The sequence below is a fragment of the Onychostoma macrolepis genome, chromosome 22 (genome assembly GCF_012432095.1).
Source record: "Onychostoma macrolepis isolate SWU-2019 chromosome 22, ASM1243209v1, whole genome shotgun sequence".
NCBI lineage: Eukaryota > Metazoa > Chordata > Actinopteri > Cypriniformes > Cyprinidae > Onychostoma > Onychostoma macrolepis.
This window is the reverse complement of record NC_081176.1, coordinates 5,558,364-5,577,164: the sequence shown is the minus strand read 5'-3', so window position 1 is coordinate 5,577,164 and position 18,801 is coordinate 5,558,364. Positions and strand designations below refer to the sequence as shown.

The 18,801-nt window shown below is 35.9% G+C and overlaps 4 protein-coding genes across 6 annotated transcripts in view; 1 reads left to right on the top strand and 3 right to left on the bottom strand.

Moving 5' to 3' along the window:
- LOC131531378 (SLAM family member 9-like) overlaps nt 1-6,522 on the bottom strand; it is a 28,993-nt gene extending 22,471 nt beyond the window's left edge. The window contains exon 1 of the mRNA XM_058762092.1: nt 4,959-6,522. Within this exon, the coding sequence (XP_058618075.1) occupies nt 4,959-4,992 (34 nt within the window). The 5' untranslated portion in view covers nt 4,993-6,522. The remainder of the gene's footprint in view (nt 1-4,958) is intronic.
- LOC131531396 (uncharacterized) lies at nt 3,048-8,628 on the top strand. Of its 3 annotated transcripts, none has more exons than XM_058762132.1 (5): nt 3,048-3,446; nt 6,530-6,940; nt 7,519-7,686; nt 7,775-7,818; nt 7,976-8,628. In XM_058762132.1, exons 1-4 carry the CDS (start codon nt 3,362-3,364, stop codon nt 7,804-7,806), a joined length of 696 nt encoding a protein of 231 aa, XP_058618115.1. In that variant the 5' UTR covers nt 3,048-3,361; the 3' UTR covers nt 7,807-7,818; nt 7,976-8,628. The 3 variants fall into 3 exon arrangements, with proteins under 3 accessions (XP_058618115.1, XP_058618114.1, XP_058618116.1); XM_058762131.1 differs by having other exon boundaries at nt 3,050-3,446; nt 7,967-8,624; XM_058762133.1 differs by having other exon boundaries at nt 3,052-3,446; nt 6,530-6,925; nt 7,967-8,621.
- Nucleotides 8,629-8,669: 41 nt separating this feature from the next.
- LOC131531387 (hepatic and glial cell adhesion molecule-like) lies at nt 8,670-12,356 on the bottom strand. The gene is made up of 4 exons (XM_058762101.1): nt 12,183-12,356; nt 11,753-12,079; nt 11,189-11,479; nt 8,670-10,920 (listed from the first exon to the last, which is right to left on the bottom strand). Exons 1-4 carry the CDS (start codon nt 12,232-12,234, stop codon nt 10,799-10,801), a joined length of 792 nt encoding a protein of 263 aa, XP_058618084.1. The 5' UTR covers nt 12,235-12,356; the 3' UTR covers nt 8,670-10,798.
- A 2,082-nt stretch (nt 12,357-14,438) lies between these two features.
- Nucleotides 14,439-18,140, bottom strand: LOC131531380 (uncharacterized). The gene is made up of 6 exons (XM_058762094.1): nt 18,108-18,140; nt 17,073-17,393; nt 16,599-16,892; nt 16,362-16,502; nt 15,894-15,946; nt 14,439-15,259 (listed from the first exon to the last, which is right to left on the bottom strand). Exons 2-6 carry the CDS (start codon nt 17,365-17,367, stop codon nt 15,188-15,190), a joined length of 855 nt encoding a protein of 284 aa, XP_058618077.1. The 5' UTR covers nt 17,368-17,393; nt 18,108-18,140; the 3' UTR covers nt 14,439-15,187.
- Between the last annotated feature and the right edge of the window lie 661 nt (nt 18,141-18,801).

Sequence of the window (18,801 nt, the reverse complement as noted above, 5' to 3'; positions counted from 1 at the left end):
GTGATATGGGTAAGGTTAGGGACAGGTTTGGTGGTCTGGGTAGGTTTAAGGGTGGGTTTAGGTGTAAGGGATGGGTCAACAGTGTAATTATAAATGTAATTACAGAAATTAATTACAGATGTAATTACATATAGGTATTTTTTTTTTTTAAATATAAGTACAATGTAAAAACATGTATGTACACAATAAGTGCATTGTATCAAATGATTAATTTAAATGTAAGTCCGTAGTAGTTAAGGCCACCTAATATAAAGTGGGACCAATGGTACACCTCAAGGTAGTGTGGTAAGCCCACTACTATTCATAATAATGATTAATGATACATTTTTAAAAGGTACAACGTGTTTTCTTTACAAATAAAAGAATAGATGAAAGATTGATAATAAGGATGTATGGAAAAGAGATAGAAAGAGTTGGATTATTTAAATTTCTTGGAAGTAAGAAGGAAGTAAGAAGTAGGAAGGAAGCATATGATAGCAAACTACTGGGTTAATTTGCAGGGGCACAATGATTTGCACCCCACAAATGAAGTGCTGAAGGAATGATGGAGAAAAGGGAGGAGTAAAAAGGACAACTTTGGTCATATAGGGAACAAAACAGCAAAATAACTTGGGGTGATTGATATGAAAATTAGTTCTACAATAGTACATTCAATCATGGCCCCATGATTGGTAGATTGGCATCTATTAGAGATTAAAAGGAAAGAAGAGCGTGTTAATTTGGTTGGGGTGTTTAATGATCATATTACAGAAGTATATAAAAACTATACTCAAATCTATAAAGATGGTACTAAAAACCCAGAGACGGGAATAACAGAAATTGGCGTGGTGGTTCCAGCAAGAGGAATTGAAGTCAATAGAAGAACATCTAACAATTTAGAAGTATATACAGTGGAGATGGTGGCAATTTTAGTTGCATTACGCTGGGTGGAAAAAATGAAGATAGTCAAAGCCGTAATATGTTCAGACTCAGCTTCAGTCCTAGTAAGTTTAATATCTTTCCATTCAAAAAGTCGACAAGATATATGAAATTCTCTATTCAGTTACAAGAATAACAAACCAGGGAGGACAAGTTAAATTTGTATGGGTCCCAGTGCATATAGGAGTGAAGGGGAATGAAAAAGTGGATAAGGTCACAAAGAAGGCCTTAAAAAAGGAAAATGTAGAAATGCAAATAAGAATCAGTAAAGCGGAAGTGAAGAGCATAATCTGGGAAAAAGTTAAGCACAAGTGGCAAGAAATGTGGGATAATGAGGGGAAAGGGAGACATTTATACCAAATTCAAAAGAGTGTCAAAGTAAATAATGTAGGAAGTGGAAACAGGAAAGAGGAAATTGTATTAACAAGATTAAGGCTGGGACAATGTGCTCTAAATAAAACATTAAAAATAATAGGGAAACATCAGATGGGCCTGTGTGAGGAATGTCAGGAAGAGGAATCAGTGAAACATGTAATTCTACATTGTAGGAGATACCAGAGGGAGAGAGAGATAATGGCAAATAATCTGAAGGAGGTGGGGGTGAAGAAACTCACTTTAAAAACAACCCTAGGCATGAGTGATAGATCACAGGTGAGATAACTAATAGTCTTTTTAAGGGAAACTGGGCTTTAGGATATGATGGTAAGGAAGGAAGGGTAATTTGTAATAATTAAGAATTGGTTAATATTTTTTATTTGTTTTATTTGTTTAATCCCCCATTCCCCTTCTGTCCCTAATTCATAGTAGAAATAGATTGTGAATTTATTTACTGATCCACACTCCGGAACAGAAGGGGGTGGTAATGCACCAATGGATGCCAACTGCCGTTAAAAAACGAAAAAAGACGACGACGAACACCTGAAAACAGGAGTAATTCTGCCTTCACCTGCTGTCGGAAATGTCCTATTTCCCATTTATGATTAAGTCGTGATTACGAGCTTGTTGTATTCAAGTGCTTTAATGTCGGAAAGAATAAAATGTAGCATCCCATTGGTTGACAGTCATATAAACATTCACCGTGCTATACATGCAGTTCGCTGACAATTTTGGAATTTCGGTCAAATAAATGCCTATTTCACTGCTTATAAAACATACAATATGCTTTGCATGATCGTTCATATCTAGCCTATATATACACTACTTTAGCGACAAGACAAAGGGATGTAGTTGTTGTGAGAACAGCATTGACAGCAGCAATGCTTGTCACCTCCACCATGTTTAAAGTTTATGACCCGCCCAACTCGGAAACTCTGGTATCAAAAATATTTCCGAATTTCCCAGTAATAAATACGACTTGAGAGGCCGTCCATGTCCAATTTCCGATTAGGAAACTCATATTTACAATAATTCCGATGGCACGTGAAGGCATCATAAGAGTACAGTTTCTATGGATACCTGTCCATGTAGGTGTAGAAGGGAATGAGGAGGTAGATAAGCTGGCTAAGTCAGCACTAAGAAAAGAAGAGATTGACATAGAAATTCCTTTAAGTAAAACAGAAGTTAAAGGTATTATTAAAACAGCAGTTGGAAGTAGCCTATGTGGCAAAATGTATGGAATAAAGAGTCAAAAGGGAGACACCTATTTAGCATTCAACATAAAGTGGGGATGGAAAGAAAGGTATATGGCAACCGAAGAGAAGATACTGTTATAACCAGGATCCGTACCTTAATTATTCAAAAGTGAGTCAGATTGCTGTAATTACTGTGGAATAACAGAAACAGTTGAACATGTGCCTACATTGTGAGGCATATAATAGTCAAAGAAAGCAGTTTGTTGAAAAACTAAGAGATATGGAAATCAGTGACATTTCAGTTAAGAATATATTTCAGAATGCACAGAAACAGTTAAGGGTGTATGATTTTTTTCTAAAATATTTGAGAGATACTGATTTGATTAGAAGAATTTAGTTAGTTAGTTTGTTTGTTATTTTCCTATTTATTTATTTCTTCTTATTATTTTTTGTTTGTTTCGAATATAATAGTTTCGTTCATCAAGGCCTCACACTCCATCCCAGTAAGTGGCGGAAATGCACCTTAAGCTGGTTTGCCAACCGCCATTAAACACACAAAAAAAGAACAAGAAGAAGAAGAAGACGACGAGCACCTGAGACGGTAGAGCTGCGTGTACCAGGCTGTAAACATGTTTTTTTCTGCTGTAAAGTTGGGCATTTTAACATGGGGAGTCTATGGGACTGACTCCCTTTTGGAGCCAGCCTCCAGCGACCAGTCGATGACTTGCAGTTTTAGTCACTTCCGTGTTGGTTTCAAGAGAGGGAGCGGGAGGTTGCCGCTTGGTGAAACATTACAAAACAAGTAGGCTTAACGTGTCTTCATTAGACGTCAGTACACCAACCATACAGTGACAAGTGTTCGGTCCAGTTTGATGGCTGACTTTGGAAAACACCTGACATCTTTATTGAGACGGAGAGAAATGAAGACAGTTTGTCTTGTGCTTCTTTTCGTATCTTGTAAGTATAATGATGGCGATACTGCACTACCTGCATCGAGATTTTAGACTATAGACCTAGTCTTGAAAGTTAGTCATGTGTTTAATTCTTTCAAATGTTTTAAAGTTACATGAAAAGAGAGATTGGTCTAATTTCCAAAAAGCAAGACTGACAACCCCTTGGTTAACTGCTATAGTTCTTATGACACGTATGTCTTAACCAGCCGCGACTCGTATATGCACGAAAAACATAGAGCTGAATATAAACTGAAACAATCAGTAAATCATACATTTTTGAAGCGCATCGCTTCTTCAAACCGGTATCATGCATTTATAGACCTACGTATTTCGTCCTACGTAACGTTAGGCCAATAGCGGGGCAGGAGGCAGTGCGTAGCGCAAAACTGTTATCCACCATTTTCTTGCCGTAAAAATGAGCGCGGCCATTTGTAAAAAAAAAATAGTGTCGCATTTCGGGGCAAAGCAAAAACACATTATCGAATAACAGTATAAAATGCGGGAAACTATTCATTGGTTATCCTAAAATTAATTGTATTATAAATCATACTACAACTAGAAAATACTGTAAATTGATAAACTGTTCGGCGTGATGATGTTTAATGTCTCCGACAGCGCCTGTAGTCCCATTTAGCAGCTTGTTAGCAACCGCCTTTTTTAAGAAACATAAGTTTTTAAAAAATCACGAGCGGGGTGTAACACCGTGTCCTAACTACAGGCGACGCGACGCCGCGACACGCGATAAAAGGCATCTTTTCCATGTTAATCAGAGTTTTTGTCCTAACTAGCCGCGACGGCGACACGCGAAATTTCTAATTTAGAAACGGTTTCTATTTCCGCGACGTCGCGGCTGGAACAACAACATACAAACTATATGACAGTAGATAATCTCAGGTGATTATATGCTTTATTCAAAGTTAAACGTGTCTAATATGAGTTTAAATATCATATTGCGTGACCCTATAGCCATACTGAAAGCAACAACAGATAGTTTACCTCAGATCTTGAAAAATAAATTAAATCAAAGATGACCATTAAAACTGTGAACTCACTGCAAAACCAACAAGTGTATTCCATAACAAAGATGTTATCAGTCACTCAGTATGTATATTTAATGATGTTAAAAAGCTTTAAAATTTATGAATTAGATTATAAACGTATCCATTTCGTTCTTCCAGAGAGAGCCCGCCCACACAGGCTTCTGATTGGCTGTGATATTTGATTGATTCTGTCGCGTCGTGGTGTCGCGTCGCGTCTGGTGTGGACACCCAAATTGCTTGTCGCTGGAATCTTGTCGCGTCGCGTGTAGTTAGGACACGGTGTAACTGGTTTGTTTTATGTCGTAGAATAAAACGTGAAAGTATCTTGAGCTTGTGTGAACCACGGACCTTATTTAAGGGATTTAACCAAAAACCCATTGACTCTGAGACGATGTGCTAAAATGCTAACTCGCTTCCGGGTTTTTGCCTACAAAGTGACATCATAGTTCCCCCACTCTATTCTCCTCGTTATTTACCTGTAGCGGCTAATGAACCGGAAGTCTCACCCATAGGCTTACTTCGGCGTTGAAGAAAAAGGTGGATAAGGCGGGGCCTCTGCAGTGCTTATAAGACCCCTAAAAGACTGCTAAAAAAAAAAAACAATAGAAGCCCAATTCCAATGGTTTCCATTAAATACCATTATAAACCATTAGCTTTTTCCAGTAAAACCATTACATCCAAAAAGCAGCATGTCATGGGACCTTTAACTAACATTAACACAGATTAATAAATTTTTTTTTTTTTTTATGGGTCACATGCACACATCCATTGTAATTTATTTTAATTCTAATTGTGACGGTTAAACGCTCTATATGAGTTTGGACCTGTCCCAATATCCACAGCAATGGTCTTCCACACAAACAGGGCTCGCTATATTTCAAAATCCCTGGCAGCCCTCAGGCAAGCACTCTTCAGATGATTTTTATTTATTTATTTTGGATAGGAGACAAAACATGTATCAAAAACATTTTCAATACACAAATATGAACAAATATCAATAAAGGAATTTTATTTTTCTGTTTGCAGGATTTTTAAATTAAAATTTAAGACTTTTTAAGGCCTGCACAAGTAAAATGAATCCCATAGGAGCAGGATAGGGCAGTGTCTATGGTAACATACTACACCGTAAAATGACATGATTTACAGTTCAGATACAGGGTTTCACAAAACAAAAGTCTCATAAGATGGTAAACATTTCAGCTTTTGACCATTTTTAAGAAAAGGGATGAGTCAAATGTATAAATTGGTATATTAATAAAACATATAGCCTATGTCTTGCAGTGTTATTTGTTTAGATTTTTGTAAACTAAAATTTGCATTCGAAATGAGCATTTGCAAAAGAGGTGACAATAAGCATCAAACTTTAAAGTGTATAAATGTTAAGAAAATACTTTGAGCAAAAGTTCTTGAGTCTTTCAACAGCAACATTATATTATGGGGATGTTAAATATTACTGTAGTAAAGGAAATGTGAAGGAGGGAAGAACCCGAGACTACCTGTTCTGTTGTTGTTGTTGTGTAGATGATGAAAATGTCAAACATTTGTCCAGTTTGATTTGCATTTCTGTCATTAACTGAGCGGACTAATACAAAATGAATCGGATTTCACATAGAGGGCTTACTTTTTACACATCTAAGATTAAATGTTTGCAATAAAAAAACGTATATGGTCCATGCTAAAACATGATTGTTTAGATGTGAGATTCATCTTCAGTTGAATACTAAATTTATTGGAAGGCTGTTCATGTGTGGATGGGCTTAATAGGGTCACTTTACCTTGAATGCGTTTTAAAATTATGTCCTTTATTACCATAAAGAGCTGTTCTGTATTCTGAAATCTTATTTAAAATACTTTATAATATTTTTATTAGGATCTCTGCATCAGATGGGATTTTGTCTTTAATATAAATAAAAGAAAGCTGTGAAAAGATGCCTCCATTCAATTTTTTTTTTCTTTATCCTTTCTGTCATTTGTTGAACTCTAAGGCATTTCTGAATTACTTGATTTCATAAACAAAAATAAAGTAACTGTTTATTTATGTTTGCAGCTGTGTTTGGTGATACAGGCGAAGAGGTGTCAGTGAAGGAGGGAACAAATGTTACTCTGCCTACTGATGTTAAACAACCAAATGAAACAATGCGGTGGTATTTTAACAACACTCTCATCGCTCTGATCAATGGAGAGCCCAGTACTAGTTGTCTGTATGTTGGCGAAGGCGGGATATTCAGAGACAGACTGAAGGTGGACTATAAGACTGGATCTCTGAACATCACAAACATCACGACTAACCACACTGGATGCTATGAAGCAGAGCTCATCAGAGGCAACAGCACAGGCAAAAGTGTACCTTTGAACAGACCCAGCAAGTGTGACAGCACAAAAATCTACAATAAAAGCAGCAACAGTGGCGACACCATAAGAACATTCAATGTGCATGTCAATGGTGAGTCACTCAAAGGTACTATTTACTCTTCAACACTTTTTTTCTTTCTGTACTATTTGAGCAGTGATGTTCAAACCTGTTTTCTCTCTTTTGTATATTAGTGTATTGACATGACGTGTCCGAGTACATTTACTGCTCAAATTGACTTGTCAGTTTTCATCGTTTACACATTAAACAACAAAATCATCTATAAAATCAAATTCAACTTTCATTGGCATGCTGTTAGTGAATAGCAATATCGTCAAGATTACCAAAACAGCATCTTAACACCAGATGAACACAGGCTGTAGTTATTTTAAGATATTTGGAGGCCTCAATAGTACGACCTCATAGGTTACAAGGCCTTCCATACATGAGTGTGAAGCACAGACAGTTTATCTAAACGGGAAGGTGGACTCAAATTTTTTAATGTGGCAATGTCCAGAAAAAAATGCTTTTGTAAAGAAATGTTTGTTTTACTTCTTCACTTTGGACCTTTAATGGTGTCAATACATTAGATACATAAGCCTAGATTAGAAAACATAATCAATAAACATGGCATAACACACAGTCAGATTCACTCACAGTAATGACTGTGTCTTTATCTGTTCCAGGTTCAGGTCTGTCTCCAGGTGTTGTAGCAGGAATTGTTGTTGTTGTTCTGCTGGTGGTTGGTGGTGGTGTTGTTGTTGATGTTGTTGTTGTTGTTCTGCTGGTGGCTGCTGCTGCTGCTGTTGTTGTTGGTGGTGTGATGATCTATCGCCGCAGGAGCTTCAGAAATGGTAAGTATCACCTACAGATACAATAGTGAGAGGAAGATATCATCTGTATTGTGCAAAATTTATTTTAATTGTGTGTGGTGATTTTTAGATGGAGTCGAGGAGAAAAAGATGTTTCGTTAGCTGAAGGAATAGGTAAGATATTACCTTTCATCAGTAAATGTGCAAATTGCATTTTAGATTATCCCCCAAAAGATGTTTTAAAATGGCCGTTTATATAGTTTGCTTTAGTATGCTATTAGGATATATATTTCCAAACATTAAATTTGCCATTAATAATCAGATTCCACAGAGATCTCGCCATGATCAAGCCCATCTGGGGTCACAAGAAGACAGATGGACGGAATCCAGATCTCCGAGATGCGAAGACAACCGTCTGGGGTTCATTAAAGAGAAAAGATGGAGGTCATATGCGATAAGAGAAGCAGGATCAGTGTCCGTTTACTCTACATTAATGTAACTCTGCAAATACACGCATGTGCTGTTGAGCTTGATGAAATGATTTGCAGGTGTTAGAAATATTAAACCACCTGTTACTGAAAGGCAGCATAGATAATCCTGAATACAATAACAACGAGTCAAGATTATACTGAAGAAGGTTATACTGCAGAGCTGTAGACACCACTTGTGCTCACAGTCGTTTGTTTATGATTGTTTTGCGCTATATCCTCTAATATTTTTATCTAGAGTCAAAAGCACTTTGTACAAGCCTTTCCGCTCCGTGTGTCTCTCCAGCTGAAGATGTAAAGCACTGCAAGTGCTTCAGGTGATGTGGTTATTTTAACAACAGGAGCAAAAACACGTGAGCTGCAAATAAATATAAATAATAATAAAAAATATATATATTTTTATTCATATATTTTCTTAGTCAGATGGCCTTCTGCCTTACATAGGTGTCTAAATGTAGAAATAATAATAGTGATAAAACAGCTGATCTGCCCTTCTAATAATCACATCCAGTTGGGCTCAGCTGATTTTTTTTTTTTTTTTTTTAAATAAACATTAAACACCTGCTTTGTCTGTCAGGGCCCAATATCCTCATCTTTGACTATTTTGAATGTTTAGGATTTTTTTTTTTTTTTTTTACAAAGTACCTCTGCTGCCCATATGGAAATGTATAACTATATAAAAAAAGTACTATCTGGACCTCCAATGGGCAGAAAATCTGTCAAAATCAAAAGTGTATTATCACTGGTGTTATTATATCACTGTCATAACTTAAATATATTGGGTTTCTTCTGTGTGTATGTGTATGTATGTATATGTGCATGTGTGCGTATCTGGTGTAATTGTTTTGGGGATTTTAAAATAAACTGGGATAAAAGGAGTGAATGGTCATTATTTGACACACACATGAATAGTAGAAGAGTCATAAACACTTTCAAACTGAAAAGATAATTGGAAAAGCTGTGTACAATTAAAACAGTGCAAAGAAATTAAACAAAATAATGTGTAATTTAATCAAAGAATATGAAATGGATGGCATTAAAACAGGGATCTCCAACACTGGAGATCTACACACTCCTGCTTCTAATGATCAAATAACACCTTGATTAGCTGGTTCAGGTGTGTTTGGTTTGGATTAGAGCTACAGGACAGTAGATCTCCAGGAACAGGGTTGGAGACTCCTGCACCAGAGAATGTTATGAACATTTGTCATTTGCAACATCTACAGTCTCCGGCCTGTCGACCCTCTGACCCTGTTTTTCATCTCAAAAATCATCACCATGCTGTTGGAGAAAAAAGATGTACCATGTGAAACAGCTGTCTCTACAATGACCTTAAACGAAGTAAACTGTGCATATATAACCACATTTTAACAGAGCCTATTTATTTTGACAATCTAATCCTAGTGGTTTGAAATGGCTACACAATGCATTAGTTAACCTCTGAACTGACCTTATGCTGCCTTCGTGTGCTCTCCAAAATGAAGTATTCCCCACTTCTGAAGCTGTAATTATGAGTTTGTTGATCGAAAAGAACATGGCCCTCATTTATCAACAGTGCGTATGCACAGACGTGTGAGTAACTAGTGTGTAAGAATGGTTTAATGCAAATTGTGGGATTTACCAAATTATACTATAACCGTGTGCGCACATTTGATAAATACAGTTTTTTTTTTTGTACTTGCACGCATTATAAATTTCATTTGTGAGACAATATATAGAATATTTTCTATTCACTCTTGATAAAGGAGGGCCCAGGATTTTGGCTTTGGTGGGGACATAACAGCAGACATCTAATTGTTTGATCAAAATGATTTCTAGGGACAATTTAGTAGTCGCTACATATTGGTAGGAAAATGTCATAGCGTCTCTACTAAAGTCTATGCCCTTGAAAAACATGAGCGATGTCTGAATTTAGAAACTATAGTTCTCTCATAAATATGAAGAGGTCAAGCAACAGATTTATGAGTTAGTAATTCCACAAAAAACTTATGGACATAATTATAATACATGTCAGATAATGAAGTGAGTTGCTGCTTTTGTCACTCTTCTGAGGAAGATGGAGTTCACTTGCTTTGGCAATGTACCCACAGATAAATTGCGGTTGATTGGTGATTGGTGTGAAAAAAAGATTGGTGATACACGCTCCAAAGTCCCGCTCTGAATCAAATTATTCGCAACGCAAGGCCTGCTCAGGGCTGGACAGAATTACACTGTTTGACACCAGAATTGTTTGACTCCATAATCTGGCAAGTATGCCTCCAGTGACATATATATTTATGGTTTTAATTTACTAATCATAATTTGAGGATTACCTAATAATACTTAATGCACTTCAAACATGAGTTGATCAGACCAATTGATTAGATTTTTCAGTCTAAATTCATAGTTTGTTGTTATCATGTCACTACCTTAGTTAAAAATAAAGACCTATATATGAGTCATAGATATCTCTCTCTATGAATATTCCTCATTCTAGCCACCAGATGATCCCAACATACACCATATTGAAAGGATTCATTCAGGTAATAAACATTTATATGATCTAGTTCAGAGGCACTGGAAAGCAAGGATGTTTCACCATCATTAAACAATTAGACTACAGATATTTTAAAGATTAAGATTACAAAATATGTCCGAATATTTCATATCTGTTCTGTTTACTCCTCTCAGCTTCTAGCAGATCTGATGTCATTAATCAGAAGCACAGCAGCAGCTGCAGCAGCCACGCCCATCAGAGCTGTGACGACCAATCGGATCACAGCTTCGATAGTATCACAGCCATGGACTTCTGGGAAAAAGTAATTAATTCATTAATAGTAATAATTATAAAGAGAGAGAGCAATGATAACACTGATATGAGGACTAAAAAATTGTAATAAAAAACATAGCCTATCAAGAAACATATCTGCAAAACTTCCTTTTGTGCTCCAAGAAAAAAAAAAAAAATTGATGTAATTGATGACACAAACTCATCCTTTCTGGCATCTTAAGTTATCAGTTTTTGTAAAATCAACAAATTGATTTCTTAAATGTGAATTATATCAGCTCTGCTGTACCTGCACATGTGTGACAGAGTTGACTGATGTCCAGGTGTCTGGTCTGGTTGCTGATGGGATTGTTGAGCACACAGCTGTAGGTGTTGTTATCCTGATATTCCACCTCCAGAGGTAGAGAGAGACTGATGCTGAGATCAGACACACTGATGCTGGACAATAAACTGTTTCCTTTGTACCAGGAGAGAGTCACATGACTCACATTCACCACTGAACACAACAATGAACAATATGATGATGATGATGAAGAACATTGTGAAGAGTTACTGCTGATGACAGGAACAGGCAGATGGGCTGAAAACATTAGAAACACTGGAGTAAATCATGCTGTTTCTTGTGTTGAGTGAGATTCTGTGATGTCATTCAGTGAGTGTTTTTTTTCTATTTTTTTTATTACACTCTCTGAGATGCCAACCTCTGAATAATTAAATCAAAGGAAAACTGTTTAATAGGTTTAAAATTAAAGTCAAAATGAATGTGTATCTCAAATGTTATCCTTTTTAAAACTGAAAAGTCTTTATATACTTTAAAGCTGTAACAAATAAAAGAAACCAATATTTAACTCACCATAGACAGTGAGACTGAAGCTCTTGCTCACACTGTTGGTCTGTAGTTTATAGAGTCCAGTGTGTTCAGTTCTGGTGTTTGTGATGATCAGAGATCCAGTTTGATCGTCCAGCTTCAGTCTGTCTCTGAATCTCTCATCAAGAACATCATCATATACAGTGATGCTGCCGGCCATTACATTGATTTCAGCTATTAAAGTGTTTTCAGCTCCAAACCTCCACAGAATCAGATCATCATCCATCATTTCAGTAAAACCAGAGTCTAGAGCGACTGAATCTCCCTCCAGCACTGACACTGACTCCACTGCATCTGTATCAGCAAACACACCTGAAGAATAGAGTTGTCGCAGATTAAATCTTTAAAATCACTTGATGCATTACATCATTTAATCAGTACTGTTTACAAGGTAGCAGAACAAAAGCAAACTCACCATCCAGACGCCACAAACTGAACAAAACTAATCTGAGAAACATTGTCTTCATCAGTTCACTTAAATCCTAATGTCTGAAACACGTCTGAACGGATGCTGTGTGTGTTTGTGGTCTTTCCTCACCATGAGTGAACCTCAGTCAGTTTATTCTCACATGGTCATTTCCTTTAACACAGGAAGTCATGAAAATGATCAATCGCATTATATTTTCAAATGAATTCTGGTCCTGCATGAAAACTAACAGCAGAAGAGTGAAGTCATGAATTTTAATTTAGATATAGTGTTGTGAGGTGATCAGATGTCAATCTGTGTAGTTCATCAATGATGCATGCTAATATCAATTTTTTTTTTTTTTTTTTTTTTTTTACTTCTGACTCTTAATTGACTGTTGGATTCATTTTATTTAACTGTAAATATGTTCTATATGGAACAGAAGTCAGAATGTTTGGTTCATATTAACAGGAGAGAAAATAAAGAAATGCTTCAGCCACAAACTACTGACAGATACACTGACCGCGTTCATCTCATAATAGACACACTGATGCAGGAGCTGTTCGTCCACCAACAGATCAAACCACATTAGATGAAGATACATCAGACCACAGCAGGTTTAACTCGACTCAAACTGAGCTGCTCACATTACATTCAGTGAACTGCATTATCATTTTTATTATTTTTCGCCCGCAGTGTTGGTACAAGACTAAAACAGTGAATGTTAATGAGCCAGCAGCCTGTAGATCTGATTAATTCAGTTGAACCAGAATACAAGTTGAAATATGGCTGTCTGTGAGATTTGGTTTTGATGAGAAATTTTTGAGTTCACAATGAGATATCTGGCATTTCATCGTAGTCTTTGCTTTTAAAGTCTGAGATTTTAATTTTAAAAACACGTCTCCAATCTGAGACGGTTGAGCTCTCAGTGCTATAATGTTATTAGGGGCTGTTCTTTAGAAACCCACCAGATGGCGCCATTTATGAGTTAAAATTCAAACCACTGATTATTAAATAAAAAATTGTGTATATCATTGTTGTATCATTTTACCGTCCGTGAATTTGGTTATCTTCCAAGAGAATGGTCTAGTGGTCTTTACACAATTAAAAATGGTAATATATATATATATATATTTATATATACAAACCCGATTCTAAAAAAGTTGGGACACTGTACAAATTGTGAATAAAAACAGAATGCAATGATGTGGAAGTTTCAAATTTCCACATTTTATTCAGAATACAACATAGATGACATATCAAATGTTTAAACTGAGAAAATGTATCATTTTAAGGGAAAAATAAGTTGATTTTAAATTTCATGGCATCAGCACATCTCAAAAAAGTTGGGACAAGGCCATGTTTACCACTGTGTGGCATACAATTTCTAATAAACAAAGATGTCAAGTTTCCCTTCCTCTTTGGAGTGTTACAAGCTGTTTGTGCATAGATAAGATCCCTGAAGTTGCAAAGACTAAAATCTCAAAACCAAAGAGTTATTCTTTATAAAAGTTAAGACTCTGCCACGCCCCCCTAAAACAGCTCACTTAAACACGCCCCCCACATGTCTACGTCACGGTGTGGGAAGATTTGCAAAACACCGCCCAAACATATATGCAATGAAAGAGGGCAGGACTTTTATTCTTTTAATGGTTTACATGATTCAGACAGTTCAAGAATCGTTTGGAGTCGGTTCGTACTTGCTAATACCAAAGGTTTCCTGTTTATTGGAAAGACAAAAAAAAGTCCAGGGTGCTCAGGGAGTTCAATGAGATAGTTGAAGGTACTCTTTGGCATCACGAATTCAAATGAATATCAAAAAAAGGGGAATCCAAGGCACTCTTCTTCAAAATTATTAAAAAGTCTTTATTATACTGACTATTTCATGATGGAAAATTAAAAGACATGGGAAGGAGCAAGCCATGCGTAGCGGCACAGACCGCCTTCTTCAGGGTGTTTCCTGTTTATTATTGGTTCTTTACTGTGAGATCTTATCTATTAAGATCTATAGATCTGCTGTGTATTGTGTTTTTCACATGACAGTCACATGACATAAAGGCTCAGGTGACACATTAAACACCTACAAATAACTACAACTGTACAGAGTGCATTTTGGGACATTAATTGTCAGACCTCTGCCATTTGACTAAAAGGCTACAATGACTAAAATGCCTTTTTGTCTGTGGCCATTTCACTTGATGCATATATCGCAACAGCGAATCATACATTGCATTTATTCTTAAAATAACTCACAGACAATATCAGACAAAAACAGGGTGTTCTTTTATTAAACAAAGATGTAATGTCTAGAATAGCTCTTAGAAATAACTCCACCTCCTCGTGCTGGAGCTGGAAATAACTACTGAAACTAGCTGAGTTATCAGCAGGATCACAGCATGAGCATATAAGTTCATGATGCTTATACACACAAAGTCTATGATATTTTATATTTTACAGTTTGATTTGAGACCTTTCAGAATTGATGGGTTCAGTATTTTAGTAATAAAGCTGTTTTGTGTAAAGCGGATGTCAGACTGTTAGCATCATGTGCATTGGAATGGAAAAACTCTTCAACCACACGCTAATCACACATCAAGATAAAGCTACGTTCGAAAACTGACCACAACCCACCAGTAATAGACAATGCTCACGCAAAAGATGTTTTTCCAACAAACAGATCAAACCAATTTCTGTACTTTTTTTTTTTTTTTTTTTAATTATGAGATAACAAAATGTTTCTTGTTTGTTGTTGTGTTTGGACTTTTTGTAAAAGGAAACAAAATAGCTTTGAATCTTTAAATGTCAAACATGAAAATGCTTCAATGAGCCACAAGATTTAGATAATATGTTTCATAGAACTACAAAGCAAAGTGTTTTCATTAGTCCATCTCTGAATGTCATACTTGAGAATCATTCTGCTGTGTGTACGCTGGGATTTCCTGATATATATTTGGTTCATAGTAAAAGCGTTCACACAGCTGGATCTGGTATTCAGAAAAAAGGTTTGAATTTGATCATCTACTCATGGCAACAGACTCATATATGACATATTCATCCTCTTCCCCATGATGTTCTGATTTTATCTTCTGTAAAAACAAAATATATTAATTTTTAAAATGTAAATAAGAATGTCATTAATATTGATATTTATGGAAGCCTGTTTCTGCCACAGAATTAAAAAAAATCAAAATGGTAGTCATTGAATTGATATCTCACAGTTCAAACTTTTATTTTCAGAATTGTAAGTTTATATCTCACCATTCTGAAAATTCAGATTTTCTTTTAATTCTGAGTTTACCTTGTAGTTATGTTTTTGTTTGTTTCCACTACAAAATTTAGAAAGTAAAAAGGTAATTGCGACCTTTTTCTTGCAATCATGATTTTATCTCACAATTCGGAGAAAAGAAATTCTGAATTGTGAGATATAAACTAACAATTGCAAGAAGAAAAAAAAGTCGGAATTGTGGATAAAAAGTTGCAATTACTTTTTTTTTTTTCTTATCTTGTGGAAATAAGAATTTGAGATTCTAAAATGTTTAATAGTGATCAGATTCAGCTTCTTATTTCTGGTAATCTACCAGCTTGAGTTAATGCCGTCAAGCATCTACTCCGTCTATATCAGTGGTTTTGCTTCAGTGGTTTACTGTAACACTGGACATCAAGGTTTATTATAGTGACAAGAACACACATCTAAATCTGACTCACCGCTGATGATCTTACCGACTTCTGTGGGATTCTTTTGTAGAACGTTGGGTCAGAGTAAGTGATCTCATCTGCACAACAATAATAACAGATACATTAACGCAAGCAAGCACTGCTAGATCTGTCCAATTACCGCATGTGTAGGGCTGTCAAAGTTAGATTGTTAAAGCATGCAATTTAATATGTTTAATGCTGCATTACAAGGTTTTCATGGAAATCTTTATTTGAACACAAGTTGAGCTCAGTTGAATTATTATTGAATTAATACAGATTTGCACTTTTGTTTTAATGCAAATTGACAAATGTGGCATTATAGTCTATGCATTTTGATATGAGTGTGTTATATACAGAAATAGAGGGCTCGAGGGCAATATCTACAAAAATGATGAGAATAACTGTGATTTAAATTACAGTGACTAAATACAATATTTAGAGTACACATGCTATTTGTTATAATACTTGTTAAAAGCAGTAGGTAACACTTGCCTTCTTCATCAGTTTTTCTACATTTCTTGCAGATGCAGTAGATCCCGACTGCAGCAACAATCAACAGAGATCCAGCACCAGAAATCAGCACTATCAGAGAAACAGAGACTGGAGGATGAGAAGAAGACTGTGTTGTAACACCTAAAGAGAAACAGTAGTATAATTAACTCAGTCTGATCTACTACAAAAGACAGAGATCAGGTCAGTAAATAACCACTAATATCAGCGCTGCTGTACCTGCACATGTGTGACAGAGTTGACTGATGTCCAGGTGTCTGGTCTGGTTTCTGATGGGATTGTTGAGCACACAGCTGTAGGTGTTTTTATCCTGATATTCCACCTCCAGAGGTAGAGAGAGACTGATGCTGAGATCAGACACACTGATGCTGGACAATAAACTGTTTCCTTTGTACCAGGAGAGAGTCACATGACTCACATTCACCGCTGAACACAACAATGAACAATTCTGCTGTGATGATGATGATGAAGAACATTGTGAAGAGTTGCTGATGACAGGAACAGACAGACGAGCTGAAAACATGAGAAAATAAACAGAAATCTGGATGAATCTAAGCACCAATCTTCACTGTTCAGTGTGGCTGTCATCTTAAACTATAAAATGAGTGAACTTTTCAGTATGTAAATAATAAAATAAGAACATGTGAAGGACAGGACAAATTCTATAAAAAAAATTTTAATAGCTCAACTTACCATAGACAGAAACACTGAATGTTTTTGATGAACGTTTTACTCCATTAATCTCTAGTTCATAACATCCAGCATGTTGAGTTGTGGTGTTTGCGATGGTCAGAAATCCAGTTTGATTGTCCGGCTTCAGTCTGTCTCTGAATCTCTCATCAGGAACATCATATATGGAGAAGATTCCAGCATCTCTATTGATTTGAGCTATCAGAGACTTATATACAGCTCCATATTTCCACACTATATCGTCGTCTTCATGTATTTCAGTAACATCAGTGTTTAGAGTGACAGAATCTCCCTCCATCACTGACACTGACTCACCAAACACACCTGATGAAGATAAAAAGCAACATTTTTTAATGATTAAGTTTCCTGTTGTTTATAAAACATGACATCAGCTCTAGTTTGAGTTGTGAACTGAAGAACAGCAGCAGAAACACATAAGAAAGATATGGTGTTTTATGATGTAGAGTACAATAAATGTATGCAGTCACACAAGTTAAGTACAGCTTGAAAAGTACAAGTTTAATTTTTGCCTCTGGCTTTCATTTACTCGTTTTATAAATAGGAGATTGTTATATCTGAGATATTTAGATGAGTAAAAAAATAAAGCTCATCGCTGAATCTCACTCACTTCCCTCAATTTTTGACCAATGAGATTTATTTATGATTAACTAAAGTATTTTTTTTTTATATATAATTTTGTAGTTATGGCTGGCAGTAGTCATTTGAAACCCACAAAAAAGACCTGATATTTGAAAGCAACTCAGGATTTCTGAACATCCATAAGTTTTCATTCATTTTAGAAATTTTGAAAATACATTTTTATAGGTCATGGAAAATTATGAAAATCTCTTTAGATTTCCATGACTTTTCTAAGCCTGGAACTCATAAATTTGAGGAACTCACAAATGGAAATCACAAACCAAGACCTGAATTCAAATGAGATGATGTCTCATGAAAATAGACAATTTTAAACAGTAGCAGTGGCTTGTTGCTCTGAAATGAGTAAAAAGGAAGGCATAAAATGCTTTTATAACTTACCGATCAGACACCACCAGCACAAACAGAACAAAACAATCATATAAAACATCTTCTTTGTCTGAACTAGTATCCACTCTGTTAATCTGATGTGTATACCTACCTGAATCCGCCCCCAACAGAGTCTGACCCTCCTATATATCATGCTCACACTCTTTGAACACATTGTGTATATTTTTATGACATTTAATGTTTCATGTGTGGTTATATAATAAATAAATGTTCTTCTAGCCCTTATTAAGACTTCAGTACATTCCTAATTCCTTTTAATTTAACATTGTTTTTGAAAGCTAATTGCATGTCTATGTTAAATAAGTAAGTAGAAGAATATTGAATGGATCTCCCTGAATTTAATGCTAACAGTAGTAATTGGTTTTGAAATATTTATAATAATTTGATTATTGATTATGTTCGGCGAAACAAAATAAGTTGAAACCAGCCACCCTCTCACATCATTACACTACCACACTAGCACACTAGCACTTCAGCTGAGCCAAACGGAAACCTGCTGTGGTCTGATTTCTACAGAAATGTTGTTTGATCAGTTGGGTGAACAAACAGCTTTGCATGTAGTTTGTAGGTGAAGACTGAAGAATTCTGGACATCTTTGTTTTTGAGATGTCATATTTCTATAGGCTCTTTTCTCATATCTATCTGTCTATATATAGAGAGAGAGAGAGAGGGAGAGAGAGAGTCA